Source organism: Venturia canescens, chromosome 6 (assembly GCF_019457755.1).
Source record: "Venturia canescens isolate UGA chromosome 6, ASM1945775v1, whole genome shotgun sequence".
NCBI classification, from domain to species: Eukaryota; Metazoa; Arthropoda; class Insecta; order Hymenoptera; family Ichneumonidae; genus Venturia; species Venturia canescens.
Window position 1 is genome coordinate 8,473,931 of NC_057426.1, and position 22,660 is coordinate 8,496,590.

The following is a 22,660-nucleotide window of genomic DNA, read 5'->3' on the forward strand; positions in this document are numbered from 1 at the left end:
TTTGAAGAATTCATTCCTCATATATCTTCTCGAACCTGATCCATTAATTAACTCTTCCCGATAAAATCTAATAGAAAATTTTGGAACATTATTTTGTGCGAATTTTTTTGTTAATTTTTATTTTTTAGACCTGTCATAAGTCGTAGCCAATGATATTAGATCCCAACCGATAGTCGTTTGCCAGTTTTTTTAACTGATCAATCATCAATATTGAAAAAAATAACCAAGTCTATTTCCTGTCGCTGTTGATTCTGTCAAGCATTTAAGACCATCAACATTGAAATGAGGGTTGAGTGCTTTGGTATCCTTATTACTTAGAAAGAAAACTAAATTTTTATCCATAAATAAATTTCATCTTTATCCTGCGTTACAATGAAAATACTTTCACTAAAATTAATCATGACAGTGCACTGTACAGTTTTAAATGTATAGCCTTAAAATCATCAGCTTACATTGTTTTTTTTTTCATTAATTTGGAATATTTCTACTGTGAGTGTTTTAAATTTCCCATTCCAGCTCCTTTGAGTCTCCGCACAAAATGTAAACTCCGTATAAACAGTTTTTGTATTCTGTGTTAAAAAAAAAGCAGCACAAAAATTTGTCAAAACAATTCTTTCAAATGAAATTTGTAGTTCTTTCAATGTATTCCTTTGCAACTTCGCTCGTGTATGCCGACACGATCTGGGTTGAACGTCCTTTTGCAATGCTTACAAGGCACTAGTTGACCAAGGTGTGATTTCCATCGGGCCTCGCTCGTCGCTGCCCAATCCACCATGGGACTACCAACCAAACTCTCACCTGTAGAAATAACGATATAAATATTTCCAATGACTTTGATAAATTGCCATTTATTAATCAAAAACACGTTTGATTGAGCAATTTTCTTTCCAAAAACCAGACCTTGCAGTTAGACCTGCTAGAATGTCTAACTGCGACGAAAAATCAATGATTCAAAAATATGTAAATCTCCAAGCCCTAGAACTGGGACACATTAAATATGAAGTGAAAAAGCAAAGAACTGCCGAGCACCAAAAAATGGAAGAAAAAGATGCTGAATGTTTCTTCAAATGAATCTTTTGCTTCAACAGTATTTTGAACAAAAATAAGATCGCTTTTGCCATGTTTTCTTTTTTTCTGGTTCACTTCCTTGACATGAAATTATAATTTTTCGTACTCTTGATGTTTGCATATGTAGCATAAAAATAGTCGATTTAATGATCGAGTAGAAATAGACAATAAATATCGCTTCACGCTTTGTCTGTCTAAAAATAGTCCAAGACCTTTTCCCTTTACGACACCCACGCAACGAAATTTTCTTCTTAATAAATAGAGGTTTGCTATACGCGGTCGACGTTAATGGGCGTATCGTGCATGCGTATGTAAATGCCATATCTACCGATCGATTTTCTCGCTATTCTTGACCCTGGCCGAAATTTTGTAAAATAAAAAACAAATTTATTTTGGGTTATAAGAGACAGCCTCAAAGTTGCAAATTTTGTTAAGGGTTTGATCATTTTTTCAACCGTAGCTGCATTTTCACGTTCACGTAAATAGTTGAATAAACGAAAGATAAATTTCGTGTGTACGTGCAAGCATTTTGAAAATCGTTTTTTTTTAATAATAGAACCGTCGATTCGGAACAGAATTAAAGTGATCAATCACGATACAATTAAATTTGTTCTGAATGTCAAGAGTCAGGAAAACAGGAAACATCTTCTCGGTAAAGTTTCGAAAAGTGGTAATCGATTGTAAATAAAATGTACACTTTACGATTGTGAAGGAAGTTGAAACAAAAAGTACGACGATGGATGACCTTTCTTTCACTCTACTCAAATACTCCTTGTCGTGCATGCATAATGCAGAACAAAGTGTATTTATGGCGCTCTCCCACGAAGCTTAAAAATACTCGATTGGTGCCCACAACGCGATGCAGCCTTCTCCGGAAAATTCATAACATGATTGCAAAATTAAATCATTTTTTTTCTTCAAACATAAATTTTCTTCCAAACGTGTCTGAATTCATATTTTAAACTAAAACAAAAGGAAATAAGCACGTGCAGCTTTTTATATTGGAATAAATTTCACAGAAAAGGAAAAACAAATGGTCACAATCTCGTGTGGTCTTAACACGATCAATAATAATGTGTGTGCACCTGATGACACGCGAGAGCTTTTATGCATGTTACGTGTATAAGCTTGCGCTCGTCAAAACCTAATGTTAAGGATTTTTTGTCCCCACTTCCGGAACTTTCCAAGAAAACGAACCTCAGCTTTTCAAAATTCAACAATAATCTTATTTGTTTGATTTTTTTATTGACTTTTATCAACAGCACTCTCATTATGACTTTTCTACTTATTATCATTTTCATTTGAACGGTCAATCATTGTGCCAAGTCAGTACTCTTTTTCCAGCTATGAAAATGTCAAATAATAATTTCATATTTCGATGAACGATGAAAGAATTTCGATTGCTTAAAATTTAATTTGAGGTATTTTATCAACGATTTTTCGAATATCTGAGAATATTTGGACGACTATGAAGTTTTGCTGACAAAATCCGTCAAACGGTTCAACGATGTTCCACTTTTCAGATCATTGATCCTCGAAATTGATCAAAAATTTTGGCAAATAAATGATTTTTATGAGAAATTCTTCGACTGAAAAGACATATTTTTATTGATTATTGTGAAGTGAACTATAAAAATGTTCTAATAATAAAAGTTTAGAAGATTGAGGAGCTAATAATTCCTTGGGAGTAAAATGGGGTCGTTAAAACAAGTATAAAGTGGGTCTGAATTTCACAATCTTCAATCTTTAGCCCCAGCTTGTAAAAAGATTGAAGAATAAATTTCTTCGTGGACTTTTGCTCTTATTATTCGGGGAAAGGGTTGTGGTCAGTCTGGTAAAGTTAAGCTTTCGGGCAAATCGATTGCCAGGAGAGTGAGAAAGAAGGGAGCGAGTAGAAAAGAGCGTTGACCCTTGGTGGTCACGATGGGCTCCTTTTCAGCTCGAAAAAGTCACTGTATGAATAGTTTATGGCGTTCTGTGCTTTCGGTGCGTTATTAAACGCCTTTCTCTACGAAACTTTCTCTCAATTTGGTTCATAGTGATCGATGTATCGTGAAAAAACGATGACTATTCGAATGAATTATTTGACGAGGATACAAAAAGGGGCCGACTAATAATTGAAGAAAAAAATTTGACCCCAAAGCAATGAGGCCCGATTTCATTCTGTCGTTTCATAATAATAATGTATCATTTCTTAATTTTGTAAAAAGCAGTAAAATTTAATGATTTTCAAGAAAATTGCTTGAGAAATAGTTCAAAAAATTGTCTGGTCTTTTTCTAAAAATGTATCCCGAAAGAAAAAAGTAAACAAAGCGTTAGGAGAGTAAACAAATAAATTGTTTTTCAAAGTGATTGTCTCGAATGGGCAACGTAAACGTGTTTATCGGTGGAAAATCATGAAAGAATTTTCGCATCGCGTGTCGCGCCGGCGTTCGAAGAATCGATCGAATTGACGTTTCCGTTTTTGACGGGAAAAAAACACTCGCGTATTATCGTTATTTGAAAAAAATTTTAAATCGTGGAAATTGCTCACTCGTGTAAATGATTTCGGGTTTTTGAGGCTCATCCCTCTGCTGATGTAACGGCAATTTCGAATTTTCATTTTGCCACTTTCGCAGGCACTGAGGCTCGTGAATTTCGATACTCGCCGAGCCAAAGTCACGTCCGCAAATGTAACAAGTCGATGTTGGCTTCTGAGGTGGCAAAAGCTAAAATTAAATGGAAAAAAGTGTAAAAAAAATATTCGCATTTTTGGAAAATGAATGAACATGAACGGCTTATTTTATTCAAATTTTATTGTGATCATTCTTATGATGCGAAACAATCCGTTGCAAATAACCAATTGTGTAAACTGGTTTAAATATTTTCTTCTTTATTTGGTAGAAAAAAAATCAACTACTTATTTCAGTATTCCATGCAATTTGCTTCCGTCAAATTGATCCTGAATACGCAATTCCGTAAACGTTTCAATGAGAGTAAGAAGATCATGAAGTTTTTTTTTACTTATTGTACAAACATGACGAATGCAGTGATGAATTATGAGTGATTTTTGAATCTCCTGGCACGTCGACTCACCCTCATCGGGTTGGTTGGTGAGAGACGATCTCGACTGGTGGAATCAGCGGATCTTTCGATTCTCGGAGGTATTTTCCTGCGTTGGTTCAACGGGAGAGATTCGTTTTCGGCTTGGAATTTTTTCATGCACTGTGGCTCGTGTATTTTGATGCTTCGGGTACCAAAATTTCGTCCACAAATTTGGCACAATACCGTTCCTCGAGCGGCAACAGTGCGTAAAGTTAAATCATCCATTTTTTCCACACTTTTCTCGACGGCCGTTGGTGAACTTCCCGATGAACCTAATTTCCTGGAACATTTGCAACTTCTCTCGTGGACCTCTAGTCTTTCGGGTAAAAATGTTCTGCCGCATTTCCAGCAGGGGACCAACTGTGCCTGAAAATGAAAACAAACATTTTTTTTGGTTAATTTTCCAAAAAATATGACGAAAATACGAATTGAACCTCATTACATTTGAACGATTCTTGCTCAGACTTTTTGATTCCTCAATCTAACGAAACCACACGTATCCAATTTGTAATAAAAAAAATAAAAAATAAAACAACTTTATTTCAACGAATGTTTACTCAAAACAATGTTGCACCAAGCATTTTCCCGAGGGTGAGAAAACGTTGGGATTGCACTATGAAATAGTAACGAGTTTAGGGACACGATGCTCTTGTTTCTATACATTTAAACGATTTGGCATTGGTGAAAAATACTTTATTTACGTCGTAAAGCACAAATCGTTGAGATGTACATGATAAAAGTCCCTGTGCTATATTTCCATATCGATTACGTGAACGTATACGCGACTTTCAGTTAAAGTCTTGAAAGAAGGTAAATAAGAAGGGCTCAAGTCGAGACTCATATCGTACTATTTGATGCGAGCTGATTCTTTTCATCTTCTAACGAATAAAAGGGCTTGAGGAGGAAAAAATTATGTGCGAATTCCGGTGGAGTAGTTCCTTTCTGTTATCTCTAGATTTCTTGCGGAGTTACGAGTGCTTCCAGCAATTTGTTCGAGCTCGAATAAGTGTGTCAGTGTCTAGACTGTTGGCAGACATTTTAATCCTTGAGAATCAGTCCCCTAATTCTTTGACTTCGTTTCTGTGACGACGATAAACTTTTATTTTTTTTATTCAGAGGATAAATAAATACTTTGAATTTTGGATAATATTCACGAAAGTTCCTTCTGCCAAAAATCGTTCCAAATTATTCTTTAAGAATTCATCGAAAATGATTAATTTTGAAAGGGGGATGCGAAATTCTTTGAAATTAGGAAAAATCTACAATGTCATGAGACGTTTTACATGCTACGACTGCGAATTCAGCTTTTTCAGTTCGTACGATTTTATAACAATGCTTAAACAGTTTTTACGAAGAAAATCGTTTTTTTTTTTCTTTACTTTTGCTCCTCCTGAACACGCGAATCCATTTATATCGATATGAAAATCGAAAAATGATTTGAAACAATTACAGGCAGAAGGTATTAATGTAAATACTAACCAAATTACATTGAAATCTCGTAGCTCGAAGTATCGATCTATGAATAAATCTTAATTTTACACTGAAGCCGATTCAAAGTGAATAAATCACTATTAAAATAATATCCAAATATAATAAGACTTTGTGCAATGTGCGTAATTTTCCATCATAATGCAAATTGTAGAAGAAAATGTATGTAAGGAAGTCAATGGACGACGAAATCGCATATATTCAATCTGGGCTAATGCTCCTTACTCGCCTCGATTAAACACGATAACAAATTCATATTGCATCCAGGTGCATATATGCATAATTATGCAAACTGCAGCCTGATTACTGCGTGGTACACTTTGTGGGATTACACACGATTCAAGAGACATGGAATGCGAATTTTATCGATTTTAGACGGTGAAGTTGATCGTTCGTGTATTTTTAAAAAATATTATCTCCGGAAACGATCGTGCAAATTCCACAATCTTGTTGGCTTATCCGAAGTTACTTGGAAATTAAAAAATAATTGAATGACGCATAGTTTCAGAAAATAACAACTTTAGCTATTCTTCATACCCTTTTTATCGATCTCTACCACCATGGCAGCTTTACAGAAATATGAAACTCCATTAATTATTACCTGACTCTGTTCCCAGGCTGCATTGTTCCAATCGTAATGATCTACCGGTACGATTGGCCTTTGGGGAACTGGACGCCTCTGCGAGGCAGGCAACGCATTGTTCTCCCTTTCCCATTTCTGAAAGTATAATTCGAATGAAATGGTCGTAACAACATATTTCAAATACAAATTTTCACAATTAATATTAACACCAATTAAATCATCATTAAACCATCAACCTGAATTAATATTCGGTCGAATAACTTTAACAACATCCAAGAACAAAACTTTCTACTCTCTCCTAAGCAATTATTGGAAGGAAACAAACAGAAAAGTCATTGAAGCTAATGAAACGTGAAACCAGTATTAAGGCTACTAAATTTCAGTTTAGCTTTTGATCGCAATCAATCGATTCACGACGTTCCAGAGCCCTAAATTATTATTTTATACACAGTATTAAGTCTAATAAAAACTGCTGTTAGAACTGAATGAAAAACTCGAGAATATCCTTTCGTATCTTCGGTCCCCCCTCGCTTAGTATCAACGATTCATAACGGATTGTCACGATGGAAACGTAAAAAGGAAGCGTGTAATCGAGATATCATCGTGACACGAGGGGGGAGGCGATATTGATCAGATTATATGCACAAGCGTAGGTGACCGGTATAAACGAGTCAAAGTCGAGGTCAGACACACACTCATCTTGCTCGTGTACACGTATCTATCTAATATCGATTCCAGTATTCAATAAAAATTACAAAGGACACACGATGCGTTGAAACATTCGTTACAATTTTTTCCATTCATCGATCCTCAAATTTTCATGAATTGTGAAAATGATAAAAAAAAGTCAATTGAATGTCAAATTTCAGTTTAACATCCTTCCGATTCGGTCTCTTTTCATGTCATCTTTTATGGGCGTGCTTTCGATTCGCGCAATCGTTATATTCGAACGTATGACTCATGGTCAAGCAACGGAGCATTGCAGAGTATCACAATGAATAGACAAAGGGGAAATTTCAGTCGGAGGACAGTCATAACATCTGCTTCACGGATCATCGATTCAAAATAACAAAGTAATTTCGGTACTCAATCTCGTGAATCGCATTAAGCTGGAAGAGAAACAAAATTATCAAACGAAGGTCTCGAAATATTTCGCAGTTTCTTGATTTTTCGTTGTTGTTTTTATGAGTTTTTATATTAATATGAAGAGATTCGAATAGCAATGTGAAAAAATTCAACAATTTTGAGAATTGTTGAGCATCGATTTTCGAGGAAAATCACACCGAAAAGCATCCAATTATTGTCCGAAAAATATCCAACGAATTGAATTTTGAGTGGAGCCTCTTTGGAATATTTTTATTGAATTTTTTTTGACAATGAAAGCTCAAAAATTGAAAAAAAAGCGAATTAGTTTTGGAATTTGATGGGAGAACTGAAAAGAATTTGATCGACGAAGATTTTTCAGTGGAACATTGTCGAGGTAAATAATATTAATTGAGGGTGTAAATTTGCAATTGATGGATATTGGAAATGAAAGTGCCTTAAAAATGGCGAACTTCAAACGTACTTGCATGCATTTTGGTTCGTGAATAGGGAAGCTGGCAGTTCCGAATTCTCGAGCACAAATATAACAAGTGACGGTCCTCGGTCCTTTTCTCGAAGAACCCATTCGAACGACTTGATTCTTCTCGGCTTTTTGATCCCGTGGCGATGTATTTTTCGAGTTTTCTCCTTTGGGCGACGGAATTTGTTTTTCTTCCTGAGATTTGGTTCGCTTGGACTTCTCGCTCCGAAAGTTGAGAGCGACAGGTTTTTGAATAGTTTTTGGAACAGGAATTTTGGCTTTTCCGGTAGCCCCCGAATCCTTATCTTTTTTCAAAACAACCCCAGAGCTTTTGGGATGGCTGTGAAAACGCTCGGGTTGATCGGGTCGGCCACAAGTCTTACAAGGCTCCGGAGCACTCTTGGTGGAGGCTCCTGTGAAAACTTCAATTTCAGTGGAAACTGCGATTTTCGAAGCCTTATTTTTCTTCACGCTTGAAAGTGGAGATATTATTTTGACTGCGTTGTTATTGTTGCCCGCAGCGTTGTTTTTGTTGTTGTTGTCGTCGAGACGTTTTCCCTCCGAGATTCGTTTCTTAGAAAAGCTCTCGGTGGATTCACCGCTCGAAATAATCTGACGACGACTGCTCGACAACGACGATTGTTTTTTCATGATTGACGAATCCGAAGAAATCTCAATGCCTCTACCAGGCTCGTGCAACTGCTCGAAACTCGAGACTTTCTTCGTACCAATCGTTATGACGATTGGCAACGACGTTGTCCTCGAATCCTGATCGTCGTCGTAAAACAAATTCGATATCCTCTTCCTTGGCAAACCAGAAGGAAACGAACAAGACTTTTCACCGATCGGAACACTCTGACGACGCCTTGAACTACCGCTCGTCGTATTCCTCGTTGTTCCCCCACCCACTCGACCTTTCACACTCTGGTGAATTCGCGTCATCGAATCACACAACAATTCCTTCCTCACCAGTGACATATCCAACTTGTTTAACAACCTGGGATTCAGTACACTTGGCCTCTCCAGGTTCGCTGTTTTCGGACGTTCCCCATTGCCCGATGAACGACTGTGATTTTGGCTGTAATTCCGATTGTGATGACGATTGTTTTTAAATTTTGGTGGCCAGGTCCCCGTGTCCAACGCCGATTTTGGTTTTATTCTACGTGACGATATTTCCTTGGCTATTAATCAATAAAATAAAAAATAAACACACACATTAAAATTAGTTTTCACGGTTATGGATAGATGGAACGAAATCAAAATTGGGCCTCCAGAAATCTGTGGTGAAAAATCGATGAAATGCAAGTGTCCAAAAAAAATTAGAGTTGCTCATCAAATGTGCAGACACAATATCTAATATTTCAATGCAAGCCAAATTATTTGTTCATTTCCAATTCGTTAAAAATTGATGAAGTATGATTGTAGAAAAATGTTCAAACGCAAACATGATTCGTTCCAATTTAATTTGTTACGTAGGTTAATTACGTTGTATTAAAACGAATTAGTCTTTACCTGCGAGCGATTCGAGGTCGTCCTTAATGATGAGAAATGTCTTCTCGGGAAGAAATTCAGCAGCAACCTTTTTCCACTTCATGATGAAGATAGAAAATACTTATCCCGAATATTGAAGCATCGATGAAATCGTAAGATTTGTATAATCCATCGATATGCTAACTCGTGATTTTCCACGTGGTCGAAATATTTTGGTAAAGTAGTATTTCCGAATTTTGAAAAATAAATGGAACTCGAAAAATCAGTTTTTCAATTTTTTCGGAATCATTCCATAACAGAAAGCTGTCTAGATTGTCGATCCACCAAGAATACGTTACAAAACCAGTGCTTTACGATTTAGTAGTTTTCATTACGTGGCGAAAGAAACCAGGATTTTTTGTTTCACAGTAAATTGAACAAAAAATTAAACATTTTGTCTCGATGATGGAACGTGCACCAAAAAAGAAGTTCTTTTCACTTTCTAGATTTTTTGAAACGGCCAATTAATTGAGTGGATTTTGAAAGAGTTGACGAATCGTTTAATCGCACACATCTGTCATATTTGACATTTGAGTCAAAAGTTCGATTGGAGTGAAAAAAGCGAAACGTCACTGCAAAAATCATCGGAGATCACCGAAATTTTTTCTTTTCTTTTCCCAGCTGAAATTGACAAAAAATAATTTGATTTTTGGGATGCACGAGGTAAATTTGGATGGAAATTTGTGTCCGCGAAGTAACACGAAGCGCGTTACAGAGCACACTGAGCTCGTCACTTGAGTTTACCTTGTCATTGGCTCCCTTTTCTCGTGGTAGACATACAAACTACTCTACTACGTTTACTACGCCAGCAACTTCACTCATCTACGAGACATTTCACACCAAATGGACCTGGAACTGTTAAAAAATTCTTTTTCTCGTTCAACACGAGAGTTCCGAGGAAAATAAGTGCGAAAAATCAAAAATCTCATGAGGTCGATTTGCTTTTCCTTTTTTCCAAGAATCTTGTTTATCAATTTTTTTAATTAAATTCCTATTTCGTTAGATTTTTTCGAAATAGTGTTTTTCCACTCTTTTCCGTTGATAGAGAGCGACAAGTATTGAATAAAATTGAATCGTCATTGAACAAATTGGAGAAAGTGATGAGGATGAGAGAAACAGAAAAAAAACAATTCAGCATGAAAAGTCTCGTACCTGCTTCGCTTTCACCCTGTGGTCGATCGTGTGAGAATCAGGTGGACAGAAAAAATCGATCCAACTGTACTCTACAGTAACATAAATATTAGGGTCTCGTGGTTGAGTTTCCATTCTTTTATGGTGCATGCTCGTCCATATCCCTCCACTAATGCGTCATCGTTTCTGACGACGAGCTTGACCCGAGATATGCAAAAATGAAATAAGCAGCCATGAAGAACCGTTCAAAATAAAGATAAAACATGAATATTAATAATCGTTCTGAAAATTCATTTTTTCTGCTGGTGAAATGAATTCAATAACAAAAATAGTTCAAACTGATAATCATTTTCGAAATTTTGAAAAAAAAGATTTTCTTTTTTCATAGTGACTCCTCAAATTGGATATTTTTTCAAAAACTTTTCTGTTGATTCGATTCAGCTTTTTCTCACGATGATTCTCCAAATCCATGACATGAATCAGCCAATTAAATCCCTTTCGCATCATTCCATCAGTTTTGGATAAATAATTTTTTGTGATTTGGAGCTGAGGCCAATATAATGAAAAAAATATCGAGCCAGAGCAAAGAAATCGCACTGGAAAAATTGTCATGTTGCTCTTGATGCTCGTCTGCGAAAACGTCTGCATTCTTAGTTATTAAATTCCGAGTGCCTCGAGGGCAAAAAAGAGTGAAAAGATGCATTTTACGCCGCGAGCAATTGATTGGGAATATTAGTTTGTCGATATCTTATTTCAATGAGTGCACTGAAAGTACGAAGATAGCAATTTCGTCATCGCTGAACAATAATTCTCATGTATGCTTCTCGATAATGAGCTTATTTATGTAACGAGGTCTAATTGCTTGCCGCGTTGAGCCTTAGATGATGTGGGTACGATTTCACAAGTGTTGCTTAAAACGAATAATCTCGGTTCATGCGCAACTTTTTCCCTCAGCCAGCGTCACGCTTGAACGAAACTTGTAAACAACGAATGTTAATAGTATTCTCTCGAGGATTTCGCAGTGGAAGAAAAAAAATGGTATATTCGTGTCGTTATACATGTTGCAGGTAGTATGTACAAAAATGTAAAGCCTGTTTGGCTCTTATCTTCGATAGCGATATCTCTTGAAGTGAAACCATAACTGAAATATGTTGTTGTGAAATTGGCACCTGAATCCTCGTTTGTAGGAGTACTCCCATTCCCGGTTGACGATTTTGAAGGCAATGTCTTCGTAAGGGGGGCCAGCGTGGAAACGGAGATTCGCAAAGTCCTTGTTGTCTGCACAGGGAGTCTAAATATTCGGTTGAAACGAGAATTCATTAGTTTCAGTCCATCAGGATCGAGCAAAAGCTTATTTGGATCAACGAGGAACATTTTGAAAAAAGGTTCGACTTCGACTTGGATACACTCATAGTATAATTGATCAGAATAATTTATGAATGGATTGATCACAAAATCGAATGAGTAATGATAACTTGGCTCATGCACATTATCAAAAGGATCGACAAGATTATGAAAAAGTGGGGTCGTCGAGGAGAAAAGAAAAAGTACAAAGCAAACTTCTTACCAAAAAATACTCAGGCGTTGTGCTTTTGTCGATGAGATCAGGATAAAATATGTTAAATTTGTAGCCTTGAACGATTTTCGGTGGTGGATTATCCATGTCGTAATGAGTTTGATTGTATTTGTTCCACTCGAAGCCAGTGTGTACACGATTGAAGTATCGCGGTTTGCGCGGTCTGTATTTGTCGGACCACAAGTAAATTTGTGCTTCCAACGATGATTCGACGCTAAATTGAGCCTCGTCGGAGCTCATATTTTTTCGAGCTTCACGATCCATCGCTTGTTCCTCGGCGCTCATAATACTCTGGACTTTTCCACCTGTACGAAGAACTTGAACTCGCGCGTACTCCAACCGGCGCGCATCGTCCTCGTCAAGAGTCACGATTGTTCCGGGCTCAAGTTGTGACTGAGTCATGTATTTTGGCGAATAACCACCGGATTCGTATGCTCGACAAGATTCCGATATCATTTCGTCCGCCACATTCGAACCTTCATCCTCCTCACTGAAAAATCGAAAGATTACGTTTTGCTCAGTGATTTTTTATTTATTACGGATGTACTCATTCCCCAGTTGAAATCGTAATCGATCGGATCTCAAATTGGTCGAATCTAATTTTGTAATTGCAAATATTATTCAGGGACTTACTTGGAATCGCTGTCATCTGCCTTTTCGCGCACCGCACTACTCGTACTTGCTTCATTCGTTTTAGTTTCTTTTTCGCTTGTAGCGTCGGATCCATCAGCTTCGCTCTCACTCCTTGCTACTCCTTGCTCAGCAATCAAAACTTCCAGTTTTTTACGCAAATTCTCCTGATGTCTGTCTCTTAATCGAGCCCTTGCCATGTGAGCTGTTTAATGTTGGGAGTGAAAATGTTGTTAATAACATTTGAACGAAAATGTATTAACTAACGTTGGAGGTATTCCGTAAGAAATGACAATCAAATATAAAAATATACCTTTCAATTGAGAAAGTAAACTCTCCCAATATCCGATATCCACCCGTTCCAATTTGCCAGATATTTTCGTTTCTATTTGTAATTGAAGAGCTTCCAACTGGGCTGCAGTTTTGCCCTTAAATACTGCTGTAACATCTTTGGCTACGGATTCGTGGATTCCCTCCCGACGACCAACAGCTGAACAAGAAAACAAATACATTTATTTTTTGATCTTTAACCAAAATGCATCATGAAAACCGAAAAGTTAATCGAAGTATTTTTTACTTTTTCCATAACAAGCAAAAAAAATACAAGTAAATTGAAAAAGTAAGAATATTCAGGGTCAAAATCTGTTTTTTTTTGAAGATGCGCATTTCAATGTCAAACATAAACTATTATATTCTTAAAAACATCAGTTAAATACAACTATTGAATTCTCTAAGCAAACAGTAATTCCAATTTCATTCCTTACCAACTTCATACTCGGATCTTTCCAACTTTCTTAGTTTGTGCAACTCGTCTTCAACGATAACAGTGATATCATTCCAATAATCAAGATTTTTGCCACGCTCCAATTCCTTATAGACATTGATATCTTCAATGAGATCTTCAAGATCCTTGACGTTCAAGCCACGAAGATAAGTGTAAGGTTCGTGCATTTCAACAGCATCCACTTCTTCTTCCGCGCTAATGTATTTAGCGAGAAGATCAATGGGTTTGGCTCTACCATCCTGTATTCGTATTCTTGATCTCAATCTTGCTTGCTCCAAATGAAATTGATCCTCTTGTCTAGACCATTGCTCCAATTGAGCGGCTTCTTTTCCACGCTGTAACATGGTCATTTCTTCCTCCCTTTGCTGTCTCTCCAGTTCTCGTTCTTGTCGCCTTTTCTTCACTTTTTCCAGTTCTCTTCGATTCTCCTCCTGTTTGTAACGATTTCGACTTTCCAGTTCTTCTCTGCTCACACCCAACAAACCTTCTTTTTCCAATTTTTTTGACCAGACGAACGTTGATAAGAGATTCCCATCGCCAAATGGATTGTCTGTATTCGTATAATGAAGATAATCATTGTCCCATCCCATCCGCTCTTTCCTTTTACGCTCCTTTGCCTCTTTCTTTTTTAAACGACGTAACCTTTTTTCCTCCGGTGTCTCTGTTGCTTTCAATAATTCTTTCTGACGACGACGATCTTCTGCCTGTTTTTGGCGCTGTTTCTGCAGCTTTTCCAATAACTTTACAGAGTTTGAGGAAGAAGTAGAAGATTCCGAGGATGTTGAATCGGCAGAAGAGGAAGAAGAAGACGACGATGATCTGCGACTTAAGGGAGAAAATTTCAATAATCAGCTTTGTGAACTTTTACGTATTTCTACCAACTGTTACATCGTTATTGCTTGTATATATATTTATATACGTTTGTTACTTCCGTAGAACTTACCTTTTACGTTTCTTTTGTTTCGAAGATTTTTTTCGCACCGGTGACTTTGAGGCATCCTTTCGCTTGGCCTTTTTCTTTGAGTGTTTTGATTTTTTGGTATCTTTACTTTTCGTTCTGGAACTGCTAGATTCCCCATCGTATTTTCGGTGGATCGAGCTATCCTTATTTCGACTATTGTGTCGATCTTTAGCACGCGATTTGTCGTAATCATCTCTTCGCGAATGTCTTTCCATTATTTTTAAACGTCAAATTAATTAAAAGTACTAAAATTATCAGAATTGGTGAAACGTAAATATACGTTGCAACTTAACCTACAATTTTGTAAAGGCTTAATCGACTCGAGCGACCCTTGCGACTTGCGAACTTGTCGGAACTAGACACTAGACGCAAGAAGCAAGACGCAACTGCCATGATGAGTGCCATGCTGGATGCTGGATGCTAAAAACAGCTGTTTCCGGTTTGAGTTAGTCAAACGGCTGTTTATCAAACAAGGCACGTAGCAAAATCTTGAAAAAAACGATTATTTTCTATAACTAGTTACTTTATTATAGTTTTCTCGAATTATTTGTCTTTTATTTTTCAAAATTTATTGATATTGTTGCAGATAAAAGTGTAAATATTTGAAATTGACGCTTCACGGTTGGTCACTTGATTTCCAGTTATCCCCACTCTACGCACGTGACTACATCCGTTAGGCTTTCAAATTCTCGACAGATCCCAATATACAGTATACACGCGCCATCATACACGCGAAAAAGTGTTGTTCACTTTTTTTACTCCACCAAAACGATCCCAACAGTAAAGACGTTGGTTCGGACAAATTGAAATATTGCGTTATATTCAAAAGTGTGTTAATTAGTGGCGCCCAGTTTGGTGATTTCAAATAAATTGCAGTTGCGAGATACGATGTCGCACAACGGTATCTACTATTCGGAGAAATATTACGACGATAAATACGAATACAGGTTGGTTTTTCGGTAAATTTAAATTTCAACGGATCTCCGAGTCATCGATAGAACGCTAATCTTTCCTATAACACATTCATATTTTTTTCTTTTATAAAATTCTATATTTTTTATCATTATGATGAAAAAATGTAAGCAACGAGAACATTGCGTTTTGGATCGTTTTTTGTTCAATCATCCGGGTGCGTCGTTCCGATCGTAACCTTTGTGTCCTTTCACACATTCACGCACGGCCATTTAAATGACCGGTTTCCCATAATTTCTTTTTTTCGATTTTCAAACATGAAATCCACTCATATCGTAACGAAATGACCACGGGCGTTTGGAGAATTGAATTTTTTATTATTGCTGGAATGATTGAGTCTGCAAACCGTACGAGTTGTATTTTGAAAATAATCCTAATTACTCTGAGAGAACTTCGAGAGAACAATAGATCTGTTAAAGAGATTAAGAATTTAAGATTAAGATTTATACGGTTAATAAGCTTATGAAAACTTTTTTCCTTGTGATGGAAGTCGTATCGCTATGTATTCCATTGCACAAAGTTAATAGCTCGCACCGTTTTTATTGCGTTCAACTGGGCATATCCATCTAGAAAGAGTTGAAAAAAAGTAAACCATAATATTTTATAAACTTCACGAGTCATTTTCCCACGTATACTTTGACCCAAACCAGATCAAATGAAAAATGGTATGGCATGAAACATTACCAATACTTTCTGTTTGAATGACTCGGCAGATTTTTAAAAGTTCCAATGACAAACTGTATACCAAATGCAATTTCTGAAGTAACATCTGCAGTTTATGGAGTTTCAGAGATAATGACAGCAAAATTTTCTTTGAACAATCAGTTATTCAAACGCAAAAAACATAAAGAAAAATATTTGCATTAATATTGCTAGAAGCAATAAGCAATATACAACAGCCAAGATTTTGATGAATCAGACAAATGAGAAGTGAATGAATAAATATTGAAAAATTGTTTTATCAGGCACGTCGTCCTGTCTCATGAATTGGCTAAGCGAGTGCCAAAAACTCACCTGATGTCTGAACAAGAATGGAGAGGTATCGGAGTTCAACAGAGTCAGGGATGGATACATTACATGACTCATCAGCCTGGTAAATATTATCTTTTGCATAATCAACTAGAGAAAATAACTCAATACTAGAAAAAAAAAACTTTATCAAACATTGAGAGAATCCTGCTGTATCTTTTCAAGTAAAATATGATTTTTTCATTTTCTTAGATGCATAAATTTTGTTTTTCAATTTTTAACTAAATACGACTCAAACAATTGATGAATTAAATGTATCCATTCATGGATACATTTTTTAATGAAATAAAAGTATTTAAATGAAAATTTATTGTTACTTGATGAATAAAGCGAGACTATTTTCGTTAATAAGAAAAAAAAGATTTTATTCGTCATACATTTATTAGAGCAAAGTATTGAAGTTTTAGATATTGAACTTAAGCGGTGGATAATTTTTCAAGATTTATTTTTTCAAAAACATTTATTTGTTCATTTGGTGTAAGCAACTTTGAGGAAAAATTCACCATATAACGGTTTGAAATTACTTTTCAGAGCCGCACATTCTCCTGTTTAAGAGAAAAATCACTTCGCCTCCACCGGAATAAGCAGCATCGATGATTCATCACTAAAATCAAAGAAGATCCGAGCTCGAGATGTAAATCATGGATTTTTGGAGGAGAGCTGAAGGGGTGACCTCGAAAAAAATGGGAGAAAACGTTGAATTGATTTGAATAAGAAAAAAAAACAAAAAAAACGTATTTTCATAGGATTAAGTTTCCGGTTCGTAGCAGTTTCATTTTTCGGTCAGACGTAACTGCTTGATAGCCTCGCTTTTTTTTGACTTTTGACAATAACCTAAAATAGTTCTTTCTTGTCTCACTATCCACGAGTACAGAAATCGTAAAAAAAATTAACCACAACAAAAAAGTACCCAATTTCAAAAGATTCGAGCGTTTCAATTTTCGACAAGGACTGTCGGTAAAATTTTCATCCTCCCCCACCCTCCTCTTTTTTCTCGATTTCAAACGTAATTAATCGATGAAAATGCAAAAATATAGAACAATGCGTTCTGCAATTGATTCTCGTTGACTATTGAAGAGTTCGAATCGGTTTTGATTTTATTATTATTACGAAACAATACACAAAGAGATCGTATCTCTCTCTCTCTCTCTCTCTCTCCCCCTCTCGTGATTTTCTAAACTCCTAAGGTCAATGAAGTATCCTGTACATATGTCTATAAAGTGCCTAGTTGTTAATAATTGCTCTTTTATTTGTCACTGTGGCTCAAAAAACTGGAAAGATACGTATGAACGAGAAAAGAAAGAAAAAGGTTATACTTTCGCGTATTGAAATGGACCAGAGAGGCCTTGAAATGTGGTATTATTATTAATATAATTATAATTATTAGTAATCTATAAAAACCAGTGTATTTTTGTAAACCGCGAATTTCGTTTATTCTTAAATCATAAAAACTGTCCAAATCGTTGTTCGTCCACTCAACCGCGGAATACTTAAAATTTTAGAAGCGTAGAACGTATTTTCATTATTTTTCGCAAATAAAACCTGAATTTATACGAAAAATTGGGACATCGATTTTCTGTAAATGAATTCACGAATCCTCAAATATTCAATGTGGATCGCATTATTTTAAGCCTTTATCATCGCTGAACGAAAATTTACCAGGTTTCATATGATCGCCACATTTGTACCGTCGGTAAAAATGAGCAGGAGGAAGAAAAATACCTGTATGTGTGCTATTAAATTTCGAACGTATCGTCATAAAGAAGAAAGAAATCGATGAAAATTTAGTAGTTTTTTTTATCTAATGGAATTTCATCAAGAATTTTACACGTCCAAGGTCATTGACTTCTGTCATTGCTGTTCGCATTATCGTTACCAAAAAAAAAAAAAAAAAACAACGAAAACCTGTCTTATCCAATTCGTAAGAGAAAACCTTCGGTTCGCTCAAAAGTTTTTGTGAAACTTTGACCCTTAAAAATACTCGATTTTTCAACGATTTCGTTAGCACGCGCTTATGCATTTACATATACATTTCCTCTGACGCGAGTTACGTTTTCTCGGAACCCTTTCGAGTTCCCGATTACCTTGATAATCAATAAACGAAGCATATGTACAAAAAAATCATAATTTTTTAGTACGTAGTCCAAACACGATTTTACTTTTCGTATCTCGAATTTCTTTTATTTTCTATCGTCAAGTATTTAGGGTTATTATTGTTCTTCTATTATTATAATAATAACTTTAGGATTAAACAATGGAAAAAAACGTGCCTCGACAATTATAAAACGTAAAAAGAGTTGGTACGCGTGAACGACAAACGACTCTAATGTTCGCCACGCTGCTTATTCAACATCACAAATATATTGTTCATTTTGTTACGCGAGAACGAATAATAAATACACTATTTTTCGGTTCCGAATATTTCATAATTTTCTTCATCTCGTTACTTATTCTGAAAAGATCGCCTCGAACCAAACTTCTTGTCTAAAACCCTCGTAAATATTTGTTTTTTTATTTTCCTTTTTTTTTACGTTTTATCAACTTCAACCGTTCTGCTGGTGTCTATATATTTATAGGGTGTCCCATTTCAAGTAATGCGAGGACGTACAAGAAAAAAACCGCACGACCGTCACCGGGCATAGTTGGATCCCGGTGACGAACTGACACCCTGGATCGCGACCGGAACGTCCAAAAAGTCTTAAAACGATTTTTTTTCGTGTTTACTACAGAATCATTTTTTTTGTAGGTTAGAAATTCCTTGCATTTTATCAACGAAATGAAGTGATCAATTCGCGAAACTGATATCCAGTCTCACTATTTTCAATATTAGCGGACGTTTGTTTTCAACGGTTTGTTTGAATATTCTGAAAAGTGGACAAACCGAATGTGTCATTTTCACATTGCTCGAAATTGCAAGATTTTCTTTGCTCGGACGTGTTTTCGGCTTTTTTGCCGTGGTGAACTGAAAATTGAAAAAAATGCTTGTCAAACGACTAGCGATTCGCTCCTTGCAATCTGTTCGAAGAAATTTTTTTGTCTCTAATCCCATTTCCCTCGAGATAATTTGCTGTTTTAATTAAAACGCGACACCCTGTATGTCAGATATTTCGTCAGCATGCCCAGCGTGAAACGTAGGAGGCGTCGGTTTTTTCCCGTATTTTTTTCTAACAGATTCGAGACACTGACTTCAAGGTCCCTTAGTAATATGAATTGGGAAGTAGTTGGGATTGTTGGGCACGAAAACACTGGGATAAACGTGGAGTGGATTCAAGTGTCGTTTATGTACTGTTCTATTGTTAAACGAAGTACACACGATCAAAAAACGTGGTGGTATCATGGAACTAAGAATAACAGTTATCGTAACAAAAAGTAAAAAAACTGAAAGAATTTACGGCCAAAATGATCATTGAAATAGAATTCCGAATGACGGATATATTGAAGTTTCCCATTGTTTCGACGTCGATTATTATCCGTTTTTGTCGCACGTTGGATGAGTCGAAAATTTTTTGCGTGAACATCATTTTCGAACGTAACCTAAAAACCTCGAGTTCGATGTTATAACCAAAAAGAATTTAAGAACAAATTCTTTCCTCATTTGAATCATGAATGAAGAATTTATTCTTAGGATGAAATTAGAATAAGAAATGAGAGCAATAAACACGATTTATTCGATCACGTTCACGTGCATAACGTCCTTAGGAATACCGAGTAACGGAGAGTGACGTGATTATTAAGATAAGAAATAATCAATCGATAAACAAGTTGGTGAAGAATTCACCTACGAACCGGAATAAACCAGACATGAATGACTTCATCAACGTACAGATGAATTTCTATGAATATACGTACACAGATTGATAAACATATAAGTTGGCGAATTATGTTACTATTGTAATATGCGATAGTCACGTAGAGATCGCACGTGTCAAAATAACATTTTTCACTCTCCTCCAAGCTTGGTTAGCAAAAGCCTCGATCCTCTAAATGAAGCAGCGACTGCTCCCGGGATCTCGTCTCTCATTTACTATCGCGCATAACACTTCGCGCCAACACACATCGATGTCGCTGGAATATAAATGACTTCCTTCACCATCTCACGAACCGATTCGCAGCGAAGGGCGTTACTTTTTTCTAAATTATGCGCATACCGATAAGCCGCTGGATGTACGTGCCTAATGTCAATATCTCGTTGCTTATTTCATTGCCGGATCGGACCATATTTTCCAGCGAATTTCATACAGCCCATCAAAAGTGGACGCTCCAAACACGGGAGTGTTTTCATCGAACGTTTTTCGATTCGAATTTTATCGGTTTTTTATTTATTTTAATTCATCAATGACTCAACTCCACCGCAACCATTATTTTTATTTGCTAGAATTCCTGCATTTTTTTTCCGCGGTAAAAAGAGTTGAAAAATTTTACGATCTTTTTGTCCTTCCATTTTGTTTGATTTTCGAGTTGGAACGTCACCTGCCATATTCGCTGTTTATTCCTCAGAGATACAAAGAAAATTCACGAATTCTACGAAAGTTGAAGAAAATTATGAGTTTGGGGGGACGAGCACTTCGGGGCGAAGCCGCCACTCCCTTTTTCTCCCGTGAAATGGAATCGACTCGAAAACAAAGAAAATCTAAAAGTACGAACGTTCTGACGCGACGTCGCTTCTTTTATTTTTGTACTCTCAACATTTTTTATTCGCTTCAAATTCATCGAAAACCGAATTTACATCGATCCTCACTAAAACACCATGATTATTTATTGAAAAACTTAATTTCACCGATTATTCTGACCGTTGAATTATGCATGAATAACGATTATCCACAGTCACCGCGTTACGTGAGTATAGCGACTCGAGGTAAGTATATCAACATATGTGTCAGTTCGTTCCCACCTTTCTCCCGGAAGGGTCGCGTTTCTATTTTCGGCAACTTTTAACAAACCTTTCTATAATAATAAAACAATGACAGCAGTTCGGAGGACACTGAACGCATTGAAATATTGTTTTTTCATAATCTACCAGACTATCGATTAAATCAAACGAATTTATCGGGTGACAACCATATTTACAGTGTTGATTATCTCCTGATAAATAATTCAACGAGGTGAAAAATAAACGACGAAGAAAAACAAACGTAAATTCGTAACTGTGGTTAATAAGGTCCATGGCCAATTTCGAATTACTATACGTCCATGATATGTCTTGTTTCTCACATAGTATTCCGTCAACATCCCGAAGCTCTCAAAGCGACATCCGTCGTAATCTCTCTCTCGCTCTCACCCCCACCCCTGCCCCGCCACTTCGCCCCTCCCCGTTTTTTGCCTCTGTTTTGTTTTTCTGTCTTTCTCCAAAAGTGTAGCGTGTTGAGCTGCTCGCATAGATAATTCGCGCGTAAAAAGAGTCGAACCAATCTCCTATCGTCGCGCGTTGTCCTCCGTACAATTATAATTGGGACGATTAATAAGTACAAATATTAAATTCCCTCGGGCCGAGAGAGATTGTATAATAAATAATTATACACAAACGTACACGATTAGATTAATATGCAAGTTGAGTTTGAAAAGCAACATTCGCGGGGGAATTTCCCACGCTAATCTTTGTCAGTTACAAGTGAATTGGACCGTCGGAAAAAAGCGTGACGCATTTAGAGTTTCACGTAAATACTTATTACCATGAAATTACGCATTATTCGAGTTATTCAACGCGTTTCAACCCCGACCCTGTTCTCCAATCACAAGCACTTTTTCCGTCGTTTTTTCGCCAAAAAATGGCCGGAAAGTGTCTCCTGAGCGAGTCGAATGCCCGGAGATTCCGCAGCAACTTGTTCGTCCGCTCGTTTTCTATTTGTACGGCTGCTCAACGTTTTAATCGATTTTTTTTCACATTCCTCGTGAAACTACTTTTTATAATTGCTGCTCGAAAACAAAAAAAAAATTTCTCCAATTTTCAATGAATTTGCAATTTATACAATAATAACGTTCGGCTACGATTTTCGAACTCGCCCTTTGGTCCAATAAACTTTTCTTTATCCGACAAATTTCAACTCGAAGTTCGGCATCATTTTTTTACGTTTGAATTCACAATTTCTTGGCTTTTGCCTCCGCTCGAAAAAAACCCGATAAAAACCTTTCCCCATAAACCCTCATGCATTTAAAGCTCCTCTTATTCTTTGATTTCACTCAGCAAATAATAAAATTTCATTATTATTACCATCACCAACATTAATTATCGAATTTCTTCATCCGAATAATAAAAATCAGTA

The 22,660-nt window shown here is 36.4% G+C and overlaps 2 protein-coding genes across 2 annotated transcripts; one reads left to right on the forward strand and one right to left on the reverse strand.

Annotated features, from left to right (window-relative positions):
• Positions 1 to 335: 335 nt before the first annotated feature.
• cactin (cactin, spliceosome C complex subunit) lies at positions 336 to 14,771 on the reverse strand. The gene is given in 13 exon segments (XM_043421823.1): positions 336 to 798; positions 3,602 to 3,776; positions 4,144 to 4,518; positions 6,242 to 6,358; positions 7,791 to 8,968; positions 9,300 to 9,399; positions 11,445 to 11,621; positions 11,623 to 11,739; positions 12,016 to 12,514; positions 12,658 to 12,859; positions 12,968 to 13,144; positions 13,419 to 14,263; positions 14,382 to 14,771. Coding segments are annotated over 13 exon segments (4,356 nt in total). The 5' UTR covers positions 14,615 to 14,771; the 3' UTR covers positions 336 to 637.
• Positions 14,772 to 15,082: 311 nt separating this feature from the next.
• LOC122412613 (cyclin-dependent kinases regulatory subunit-like) lies at positions 15,083 to 18,829 on the forward strand. Its single transcript, XM_043422299.1, has 3 exons — positions 15,083 to 15,346; positions 16,337 to 16,464; positions 16,932 to 18,829. Exons 1-3 carry the CDS (start codon positions 15,288 to 15,290, stop codon positions 16,982 to 16,984), a joined length of 240 nt encoding a protein of 79 aa, XP_043278234.1. The 5' UTR covers positions 15,083 to 15,287; the 3' UTR covers positions 16,985 to 18,829.
• Positions 18,830 to 22,660: the final 3,831 nt, after the last annotated feature.